The sequence below is a fragment of the Hevea brasiliensis genome, chromosome 5 (genome assembly GCF_030052815.1).
Source record: "Hevea brasiliensis isolate MT/VB/25A 57/8 chromosome 5, ASM3005281v1, whole genome shotgun sequence".
NCBI lineage: Eukaryota > Viridiplantae > Streptophyta > Magnoliopsida > Malpighiales > Euphorbiaceae > Hevea > Hevea brasiliensis.
Genome location: NC_079497.1, coordinates 10,159,057 through 10,170,858, shown reverse-complemented (window position 1 = coordinate 10,170,858; position 11,802 = coordinate 10,159,057). Strand labels below are relative to the sequence as shown.

The 11,802-nt window shown below is 35.6% G+C and overlaps 1 protein-coding gene across 5 annotated transcripts; it reads left to right on the top strand.

Annotated features, from left to right (window-relative positions):
* Positions 1-1,858: 1,858 nt before the first annotated feature.
* On the top strand, positions 1,859-11,466 carry LOC110644007 (uncharacterized). Of its 5 annotated transcripts, none has more exons than XM_058146954.1 (9): positions 1,859-2,127; positions 2,579-2,813; positions 3,974-4,075; positions 4,278-4,988; positions 7,857-7,912; positions 7,994-8,304; positions 8,398-8,717; positions 8,902-10,225; positions 10,762-11,466. In XM_058146954.1, the coding sequence occupies exons 2-8, from the start codon at positions 2,625-2,627 to the stop codon at positions 10,207-10,209; spliced, it is 2,997 nt and encodes a 998-aa protein (XP_058002937.1). In that variant the 5' UTR covers positions 1,859-2,127; positions 2,579-2,624; the 3' UTR covers positions 10,210-10,225; positions 10,762-11,466. The 5 variants fall into 5 exon arrangements, with proteins under 5 accessions (XP_058002937.1, XP_058002936.1, XP_058002938.1 ...); XM_058146953.1 differs by having other exon boundaries at positions 10,758-11,466; XM_058146955.1 differs by lacking the exon at positions 10,762-11,466 and having other exon boundaries at positions 1,859-2,090; positions 8,902-10,458.
* The last annotated feature ends 336 nt before the right edge of the window (positions 11,467-11,802 follow it).

Genomic DNA, 11,802 nt, shown 5'->3' with positions numbered 1-11,802 from the left:
CAACTAGTGCGAGAGATTCGAACAGAAGAAACAAAGAGAAAAAAATTTTCTCTAGAAACTAAAAGAGTTTAGTGCTGCAAGCATATATTTCCATAATGCAGGTCTAAAGAGAAATGGTAGAAAACTGGCCAAATTCTGTGATTATGCTTGCTTGTTGCAGATTTATCTTCAAACTATTATCAATAAGAAGCAAATAACTAGAGGAATTGTACAAGATAAAGACAGCATTCAAAGCGTTTTTTGAAATTCAAAGTTGACCGATTTGTGCTTTAGAAAGAAAAAGGAAGAGAGATGGAAGGAGTAACAAAAGAAGATACTGAAAGAAGAAGAGTTTATTATTGAAATTATTGTTAAGAATATTATTTTTTTAAATATATAAGTTTGAGGATATTAAGAAATAATTTAAAATTAAATTTGATAAATTTTAATCATAAAAATAATAAAATAATTTTTCTCAAATTATTTTTTTCAATAATTTAACATCTATCTATAATACATTCTTGTCACATTACTTTAATTAGGGATTAATTAGAAGGCTTAATTAAATCCAGTTAAAATTTTGAGGCTAAGCATCACTTTCACTTTAATATATTTTTTAATTAATTTAATTTTAATTTATATAATAATTTTAAAGAAGTGCTATCTTGAATATTTCTATTATTTTAATATTTAAGTACATTGAAATAAAATTTATTATATAAATGTACAAAAACCTCGTAACTGTTGGTTTTATCATTGATTTTCACCTCCAATTTAGGTGAACCACAATTACTTGTAAACTTAGGCTAGTCATATTACAAATTGAAATTGATGTATAATTTACTAGGGGTGACAATTCGGGTTGATGGTCGTGTTCGTGTCGTGTCAACACGCGACACGAATACTATTAAGGTTGACAGGAACACAACATGATTAACAAATCGTATCAAAAATTTAAACACGAACACGATCCTTATATTATACGGGTTACATGACACGACACAACACGATTAATATTAAATTGTATTAGGTGTATTCAACAATCCATTAAATACGAAATAACCCATTTAACACTGTTTGATACGACTTAACCCATTTTACACGCTACATAAGTGGTTTCATGGGTTATAGCGGGTCAAATGGATCACAGGTCAACACATGACATAAATATTAAATCGTGTCATAAACGTATAAAGTTCATTTAGCCGGTTAACCCGTGACACGACACGATTATAATCGTGTCATAAATAGATCGACAGGAATTCGATACGAATATGAATAAGTCTAACCCTAACTTTATATTTTCTTATCGTGTTGTGTCGTGTTGGCAGATCGTATCTAAAATTACCAACCCTATAATTTGCCCTAGAACTTATCCAAAGGCTCACCGCGTAAACATTTTGGGCCTAAAATGTATGGGCTGAAACTCTAGCCCAACAAGAAAAGAACTCTATAATCTATCAGTATCATCATAGAGTCGCGGACCTGGGCAGAAGCAACGCCCCCTCTCTCTGCTCCGCTTGGTTTCTGTTAAGTACAACATCACGTGCAGGTGCCCCATGGGAATGGGACCCACTTCAAAACGTCAATTAACAATGTCCCTTGGCGTTGTAACCTATGCTTCCCCCCTAACGCGCACATCATCGAGCGTGCTACAAATAATACCCAACGACTGGATGACGTGGCAACCAGATTGAGTCCACGCGCACCACCCGTCTGTGCATTACATTGCCATGTCAGCTCTGGCACGTGCTAAATTTAACACGTGAGAGTGCTGAGGTGAGCGAGGGAGGGTGGGCCAGAGAAGCAATGTAATCTTTTGGTAGATAATGACAGAGAGAAAAGGGAAAGAAACGTTTCGTTTCAGTCGCTGACAATTAAATGCTTCTCTCTCATTACTAATATCAGAGACTGGCAAAAAGAAAAGCCCACAGTTCATTGCTTTTCTCTCTCCTCTTTCTTTTTGATTTTTTATATTGCTAATACTAGTTTTTTCATTGCTCTCAATGCTCTGGAATACAGTGAGAGAAGCGAGACTCTTTTCTCTTCTTTTTAGTTGGTCAGTCTAAGTTGGAGAACGCAACCGCTTCACCGCCGGTAACCGCTACACGGTGTTGTTCTGATTTGCACGGTGACTTGTGTTTTCTGGTTTGATCATACTCCATTTCGTAGCTTAACATTCGCTTTGTAGTTTCAGTACTAGTGTTGGTTGGTTGGATATACACTTCTTTGAATGCATAACCATTTAGTTCTTTATTGTTTTTTATTCGTTATTCGTATTCTTCTTTGATTTTTGAGGGTTTTTTTTATTTGTTGAAAAATCTGACTGATTATTGTTTTAAGCTTATTTTCTTGCTGATTAAACATTGGGAAAAAATGGTAAAGGAAAATAAAATTTTGTGTAAATAAATTTTCCAAGAAAGAGGACGCGGTGGGTAGTTGATCATATTTAAGTTGCCGCATTAATGGAAGCATTTCTTACTTTACTGTTTAGTCACGTTGCGAGATTTTTTTTTTTTTTTGTTGGGGGGGGAGGGGGGGGGGGGTGGTGTTCTATAATCACCCCTTTATAATTCGGTTAAAACTTGAATATTTGCAGATGAATGGGGAATGATAGAATGACTATATAGTGGACTCAGTTGAAAATGCCTAATAGCAAGGTTTATCTGACATACAAGCGAAAGCTGCCATTATCTAGAACTGGCATTGCACATGAAAATGGGTGCCATAATTCACATTGTGAAGGACCATGTGACACTTCTGTGACTGCTTCAGACAAGCATAATGCACCAAGTGATGAGCACAAATCAGAAATTCAGGAAAGAAATTCATTGGTGAGTAAGTTTCCCTAAACTTGACAACATTATCAATGAATATGTCGTTACCTGGTGCTTTTAATAAATTTTAAGAGATGCTAGTTATTTTGTTGTTTCTATAACAATTTCATACAATATGTTTTGGTCTTAAAATATTACAAGCTCCTTCTTTATGTATAAAAGCTAACTGCGACCTTGACATATGACACTTTCCATGCAATGCTTCAAATGACATATTCTGTTTAATATTGGTTGGTCTAGGGGTTTGATGATCTAGTATCGAAGTTTGAGGAAATTTTTTATTATTGAAAAAGAGATGAAACTTAAAATATGTCTTATCTGTAAAGAAGGAAAATAATGGCACATTATATCAGATAAATGAAAGTAAAAGGAGATTATTAAAATGTCTCTTGGTAGCTAAAATCAAGAAAATAAGATTCTGGAGATTAGATATTAGATAAAGACTGTCATCACAAAGCTTCGTCAGAACATGATTGGACCCATGTATATAGCCAATGTATACAAGGGGAAACCAAAGGGAATATGAGTAGAGAGAGGTGGCTTGAAATTACAAATGGACAATCAAAATTTTCCATGATACTAGAATACCTAAGGTCTTGAATATCACTGTTTTTCCTCTGGATATAAGGAGTCCATGTAATGATCCCATTTTCAATAGGACTAAAAGAGTTTTAAGTGGGTGTTTAGGAGCCTTAGAAGATATATAGCAGCTTCCAAAAGTGCAAAGAAGAGCCACTATCATGCAATTGCATAACTAGGATTAAAAATATTAGCCTTTCATCCCTTTGGAATTTCTTCAGGGGATCCAAGTAACTATTTTCACTAAACAATTAGGTAAGAGATGAGAGCAAAGCCTTTAGTGACCATGAAGACTTTATGCTTACACATAGAGACATGAATTAAGGTTTCAATGAGGTTCTACCATTTTGGCTTCATTGCTTTCACAGTATCTTGTTTCAAAAAGGCTTCTCAAAATTTTTAGCATAATTAGCTTGAAAATATTGATCCATTGATTTGTACTCTTATTCTTATGGATTATAGTTTTTCAATTTCTGTGAAGACGTGTGTTCTTAATGTTTTTGACAAATATAAATGCCTTTATCTTTTCAAGTTCTATCTCATTTGTTTGCTCTATTCATTTCCCAACTTTTCCGCAGATATTTCCTGGATGTGTTGTATGTGGTGTCAGAGGCAACCTGCTGCAGTGCAAAGACTGCAATCAACCTTATCATCATGACTGCCTTGATAGGTTGCTTAAGGTATTCCAAACTGTCAATGAAGAGAAAGTGAAAAAAATTACCATCAACTCTCAGTTAACAGCATAAATTATTATTATTATTATTATTATTATTATTATTATTATTATTATTATTATTATTATTATCTAATGAATAGTTCTCTTCCCCCTTCCCGACTTCTCTTTTCCTCTCTCTCTATTCTCACACATGCACATGTGCATAGTCAAAGCATCTTCTAAACAGGGAAAGGGTGAGCTGTGGTTGTAAATTACAAGATTCTTCTATTCTTCAGCCAATCCAAAAATCAAGCAGACTGGAAGCAACAAAACACTTTGGGGGATCTGATAAGAAACTAATGACCGTTAGTTCTTGTAAATCACCTGTTATGGGGACTCTTGGTGAGGGAACCTCTGGGAAAGACACAGAGGCACCTCCTTATCTGGGGATATCCTTGAAAAGTAAATCGCATCATGTTCAAGTTTGTTCATGTTCAGAGAAATTAAGTTCCCAGTCAACAGGGATCAACACTGGACAGAGTTCAGATTTTATCAGCTCAAAATCATCCTTAGAAAGTAGTTGCTTTGCTGTATGTGAAACTGGTTCATGTTTTCTGAAAGCATCCAACACTGAAGGCACTGGTACACTCTCTAAAGACAAGTCCACTGATAGTCCTGGCTATTCAGATGGGCCAAGCAAGTTGAGTGTTCCGTTAATTACTTTTTCTCGAAGATGTAAAAGAAAAAAAGATGAGACCGAGGATGATATAAAAAGTTCATTTCTTGAGGAGAAAAATTGTTCATTTCGCACCAAATGCAGTAAAATTACTGATGATGCAGCTTCTCTTAAAGTCCCCTTGGGAGATAATTCAATTGATTTGGAGCTGCCTAGGGTGGATGCAGATTCAAGGAATGTGTTTCATCAAAATCAAGATAATGTATATCCTCTTTCTCTCTGAATAGCATTTTTCTTAGTTATCTTGAATTGTTCTGGTTCTTAACATCTAGAAAATGATGGTTCTAACATGCAAAACTATAAAGGTAATTAATGATTCATTGTTATAAATGTAGCTGTTATCATTGTTCTTGTAACATTTAGAACCCAACAATATTATCAGTCATTTCTTCATATTCATTTCACTACTTAAAAGGCAAGAATGTACCCCGTTTTTTGGTTTATTAAAAATATTAAGATACAAATTTATGCTATTTTTGCATTCTATGTTAAAATATAAGTATAAAATATCTACAATACGACTACAAATTCTAATGAGTGTTAAATTATTTTATTGAAGGAGTGAAGAAATTATTCTTTTTATTTATTTCTAACTTGTGTACTGTAGTTGCAATCGATCCAGACTGATTAGCAATGCTCAACAATTTTTTTTCTTTTCCCTATGAAAAAAACTTTTCTTCATTAAATCTTGAACATTCTTTAGAAACTAGTACTGGACTAAATCTATGAAACACAACCTCTCTTTGCTTTAACAAGTCAGCATCGGTTGGTAGTCTTGGATGTCAAGTTTAAGAATAATTCAAGTAAGATTAGAAAAAATAGTGTAGCTCGAACAACGTGGTGGGAGTTCAAAGGAGTAAAGCAAGTGAAGTTCAAAAATGAGTTTCTCGAGTCCAAAGCATGGAAGCTGGATGTGGATGCCAATGGTATGTGGATACATATGACATCAAAGATTAGAGAAGTAGCCAGAAAAGTACTTGGAGAGTCTAGAGGGCATGGACCACCCTCAAAAGAGAGATGGTGGTGGAATGAGAAAATACAAAAGGCAGTGAAGAGAAAGAGAGAATGATATAAGAAATTACCTAAGTGTGATAATAATGAGGCATATGAACAGTACAAGATAGCAAAGAAAGAGTCAAAAAAAGCAGTTAGTCAAGTAAGAGCGCAGGCCTTTGAAAAGTTATATGAGAAACTTGGAACTAAAGAAGATAAGAAAGATATTTATAGATTAGCAAGGAGGATAGAAAAGATATGTCAAGATCTCAATCAAGTTAGGTGCATTAAGGATAAAGAAGGAAAAGTGTTGGTGAAAGATGAGGACATTAAAGAAAGATGGAGAAATTATTTTGATGATCTCTTTAATGATAGTCAAAGTGGTAATAGCGGAAATATAGACTACATAGCAATAGAAAAGAATATGAATTATACTAGAAGGATTAAATTTTTAGAAGTAAAGGAAGCACTTAATAGAATGAAAGTAGGTAAAGCCTGTGGACTTGATGGAATACCAATTGAAGTGTGGAAGTGTTTGGGAGATGTGGGAGTGGCATGGTTAACTAAATTGTTTAATAAGATTCTAAACTTAAAGAAAATGTTTGATGAATGGAGGAGTATTTTAATATTTATTTTTAAAAATAAGGGAGATATACAGAGTTGCTCAAACTATAGGGAAATTAAACTCATGAGCCATACTATGAAGTTGTGGAACATAGAGTACATCAGGACACTTCTATCTCTCCCAATCAATTTGACTTCAAACTCGGTCGTTCAACTATGGAAGCAATCTTTCTCATTATAAGCTTGATGGAGAAATATAGAGATGTGAAGAAAGATCTACACATGGTTTTTCTCGATTTGGAGAAGGCTTATGATAGTGTTCCAAGAGATATCTTATGGAGAGTGTTAGAACAAAAAATGTTATCTATTAGATACATACAAGTGTTGAAGGATATGTATGAAGGAGCAACTACTATTGTGCGCACAGTGGTAGGGGACACAAGAGATTTTCCTATCTCAGTTCGATTACACCAAGGTTCAGTTGTAAGCCTTTACCTTTTTATGTTAGTTTTGGATGAATTGACGAAACATATACAAGAGAGTATCCCTTGTGCTTGAGATTTGCGGATGATATAACTCTGATAGATGAGACACGAAAAATAGTCAATAGAAAGCTAGAGCTTTGGAGAAGCACTCTAGAGTCAAAGGGCTTTAAGTTAAGTAGAACGAAGACAAAATACATACATTGCAAATTTTGTGAAAGCCAAACTGGTGATAGGGAAGGAGTTAGTTTGGATAGAGTAATACTGCCCCAAAGTAATCACTTTAAATATCTCGGCTCTTTAAATATCTCGGCTTAATCCTTCAAGTAGATGGGGGATGTGAGGAAGATGTTAGTTATAGGATTAAAGCCGAATGGTTGAAGTGAAGACGTGCCATGGGAGTTTTATGTGATCGCAAAATTCCCAGTAAATTGAAAGGAAAATTTTACCGTACAGCTATACGACCGGCCATGTTACATGGTAGTGAGTGTTAGGCACTAAAGGAGTCGTATGTGTCTAAGATAAGAGTTGCGAAGATGAGAATGTTAAGGTGGATGAGTTGCCATACTAGACTAGATAAAGTCCGTAATGAGAGTATTAGAGAAAAGGTAGGAGTGGTGTCAATTGAGAATGAGTTGAGAGAAGGGAGATTAAGGTGATTTGGTCATGTGAAGCGTAGACATGCAGAGACTCCAGTTAGACAAGTACAGCACATTAGGTTAGAGGATAGAAAGAAAAGTAGAGGTAGACCTAAACTGATTTGGATGAGAGTAGTACAACATGACTTAGAAGCATTACACATTTTCGAAGACTTAACCCAAAATCGTTTAGAGTAGAGAAAAAGAATCCATATAGCCAATCCCAAATTTTTTGGATAAAGGCTTAGTTGAGTTGAGTTGAATCTCATTCTCTTTGGCAATGGATGGACTTGATAGTACTGTTCTCGAAGTTTAGTTGTTAATGCATATCAAAAACTAGATATAGTTTTCTGTCTATGGCAGTCACTCATGCTTTTACTTAATTTGTGACAGATACAAGCTGTTGATTGTGCAGACATTCGAGTAGATTCTGCTCCGGAAACTAAGTTGTAAGTTGACATTACCTTAGTTATTTGTTACTCAAATTGGAATTTTAATGTTATGTAGCATATCAATTATTTTTCAAGCAGTTGGACTTGTGAGGAAGAAGTATCTCACGGTTCTAAAAGCACATCCAAGGATAGCTCACCTATCAGCAGCAAAAGGAAGATTTTCAAAGTTGATACGGACACCGTAGAAACTATTCTGGGCAATTTACAGATCTCATTAAATGATGCAGCTAAAGATCCTTGTGAAGCTATAGTCATAGAAACAGAGTTGGAAAACACTAAATGTGAAGAAGGATCTAAAATTTTGTCAAGTGATATTGTGAAAACAACAATAGTTCCTGATGACACAAAAGAAGGAAAGCAACCCTATTTGGATCTGTCTCTTACTCCTGGTACATTGTGTTTAAATATCCTAGAAAAGGGCGTAAGTTCAAAGTTTCATCTTTTCATTTATTAATTTAGCCTTTTTTTTATTTTTTTTGCAGATTCATGTGGTACATTGGACCATGATATTGATCTGGCTTTGGGATGTCAAAAGGATCCTGTTCATGGTGCTTCAGAATCTCTTCGAGGCTCAACAGACTCCACAAGTAGAAGTCATACTACTGTTTTAGATCAAGTGACCCCTCCTGAACTATTGCAAGGCAAGCATAAGAGAGTGGGGGATGTCTCACCAGTTCACTCAACAAGGGCACCTAGTGATACATCTACTTCAGTGGAAGAAGCTGGTGTCAACTCAAAAGATGATGATGTAGCTTGTCATCGGTTTTCCATGGACAATGCATCAAAAAACAAATGTTTGCAGGTAAGCTGTATCTCACTGTATACATATGTCAGTTTTGATTGTCATCTCTTTGCTGCAATTATTGTATTATTATACTAATTATTGTTCTATATTAGTTTCCTTGGTATCTTCAAGAATTAAGATTTCTGTCCTGTAAATTATATGACTTCCTGTGTCATGATTTTTTCCTTTAAATTAATTCCAGCTATTTTCTGAAGAAAAAGGCAACAGTTTCCACCTAGCAACTGCAAAGCCAGAAGTAACTACTTGCATGGTTTTGGAAGAAAGTAAATCTCTTAGGTTTCAAAGTGACAATAATCAGATGAGACAGACTTCATGTGGTTCTCTATTAGATTTGGGCTTATCCCTGCCAACAGAGTCTAATATGGGCAACTATTCTTCAAAAAAGTGCTCCATCACATCACGAATGTGGAACTCTGACAGTAAAATCAGAGACTTTGTTCAAGATGCACTTCCTCAATCTTCATCTAGCCACGCAGCTTCATTGCTGAGGCATAAGCTTATGCTCGATAGTATTGTAATTCGAGCAAGTGCTTTGAATGCAAAGGGTGGTTTTCAAGACAAGTGTAAGTCATATACTACTTTGTGGTCTGAAGAAGAACTTGATTCTCTTTGGATAGGTGTGAGGAGACATGGAAGAGACAACTGGCATGCTATGTTAAGGGATCCAAGACTCCATTTTTCTTCTTGGAGAACAGCGAGGGACCTTTGTGAGCAGTGGGAGGAGGAGCAAACTAAACTGCTGAATGGCAGTCGTGTTTTACAATTCAAGTCTCCAATACCGCATGATATTTCTTTGGACAATAATGTTCGGTACATGTGCACAAAGACTGGAATGTGGAGAGAAAATGCAACTGAGGAAACTAGACTCTCACTAGGAGATGTATATGATCACAGAACTAGCAACAGCTCAAAGAGGCAGCGTGTCAACTTTGCTGGTGTTGAAAGTACTAAACAGCTTCATAGACCTGCTACTTACCCAAGGAGTGCATCATATTCAGATTTTGAGGGTGAAATGTATGGCAAGGAATCATATGATCATTTGGGGTGTATGACTGTGCCAAGGTGTGATCCGTTACTAAATAATAGACCTTTCACTGCTTTGGCGTCCAAAGGTAATTTGCCTCACTGGCTAAGAGAAGTAGTAAATACTCCTCTGCCAAGGCCAATGGAAGCAGCTCTACTCCCTGGTTTTTCATCTATTTCTCATTCACGGGCAATGCGGGTTATCAAACCACATCCAGATCCTAGCGAGCTACTCTTCAGTGGCATGAGGAATAGGACAGATGGCAATTTTGGTGGTGCAAGGGCAAATGAGCTACAGCCATCAGGTAGTGCTCATCCGTCCAATGTCTCCTTGGAAATGAGATATGGAAAGTCTGACATGTGCAGTTCTTTAGGTCTTGTCAATAAACTCGACAACTTGATCATTGTTGATAGCGATGCATCTTCTGAAGAGACGATATCTGATGATCATGGTGCTAGACCCTAGTTTTGAGGTTACATAGGTAAGAGACTTCAGTTTTCTCAAATTTGTTCATTTGTACAGTTTTGTAGTTAGCATTTTGTAAACAAGTTCTGACCCATGTGGATGTAGTAGTTCTCTGGCGACTAGCAGTATATGCATAATTTGAAAGTCCTTTTCTGAGTGGGAGATGAGACAAACTGAAATGTTTATACAACTTCTCTAGAGGAATGTATTAAAAGATTTATGCTAAAGTTTGGCATGTATCTTGGAGCATATTCTGATGTTCTTCTCTTAATTTTAGGCGTCTAGTTTTGCTTTGCCAGTAATATGCAAGGTAAAATGTCGATAATCAGTCACCTGCTTCTTTTGTTCTGAAAATATTAGAAGAAAAAAAAAAAAGAAATCCTATTATGGGATGCTGAATTTGTGATTCGTTGTTCGCCACAGAATCTAATTTTCTTTTATAATACTATTGTATCTAGTTTATCAAGTCTAATTTTAAAATCTTGGTATAGCCTAAGATATCAAAATTATGGTTCGTAGTCTAATGATTGAAATGTTTGTTGCGAAAGGCAGTGTTGTCCCAAAAGAATGCAGTTGATGAGGAGGGAATTGGAATTTACTCGATTTTTCATATTTAATATGAGATTATGAAAATGGAAGCCTATGGATACAGAGTCCCAAGCATTTGCAGTGACAATGAGAGTGGTTAAAGATTTCAAGAATGGTAGGGTCCTCAAACTGGTGCACCCCTGGAGGCTTCATATAGATTCATGAGAGTCTGATAACAGCTGATGAGGACGTCCGGATGTGTGTCAGGTTTCCCAGGATTGTGGTCCGGCCTGAGTCGCTTTTGAAGCCTGGAGTTGTCTTTTGCATTGTTCCACTCCATTGCTGCAAAGAAACAGATACCAGAATCAGGACCCTCCACTCCTGCAACTAGCTTCGTTGGACTCTTTAGTTGAGGGAATCCATCAACTTAGGAAGCAGCAGAATCATACTACGTAGCCGACACGAACTAAAGTAGATTGCAAGATCGAAGACCGGCCAAAGATTCCATATTCCCCAAGTGTGTTGTTAGAAATACACAGTACCATGATCCATTCTACAGTGAAGAATCATTAATCAAGTCTCCTCATGAGCATGGCTCTTCTAAGAAACCATTCTCAATTGATCCCTGGCATGGAACTTTGATTTCAAAGTTCACCAAGAACCCAAGCAGCAACCCAAAGTCAATTCTTTCATACGGAGGAATTACTTATTGCAAACAACACACATTTAACGAGATGGTATATATATATATATATATATATATATAACTGAGTTTGATATATAAAAATTAGTATACAACATATGTTAGTCCATATTTTTGTTTTGAAATTTTTACTTTTATTTTTGTGAATCTATTAATTTTTAATGTGTATAAACTTTAATGATGATAAATAGGTAATTTTTTTATTGTATAAAATTAAAAAAAACCACCATACACTCAGTAGTTTGAATTTAACTAGCTTTAATTTACTACTTTAGATTGGGCCGTTTGATACGAGGTTAACGAAGTTGTTTAAATGCCTAAATAAGATTATATTAACTTTTCATCCCATTAATAGTCATGCA

Bases quoted from the DNA above. Each gene is read 5' to 3' on its own strand.
- LOC110644007 (XM_058146954.1), top strand. From the start codon at position 2,625: ATGCCTAATAGCAAGGTTTATCTGACATACAAGCGAAAGCTGCCATTA. The intron at 4,989-7,856 runs GTATATCCTCTT...AATTTGTGACAG, and splicing joins TTCATCAAAATCAAGATAAT to ATACAAGCTGTTGATTGTGC. The intron at 7,913-7,993 runs GTAAGTTGACAT...TTTTTCAAGCAG, and splicing joins TCTGCTCCGGAAACTAAGTT to TTGGACTTGTGAGGAAGAAG.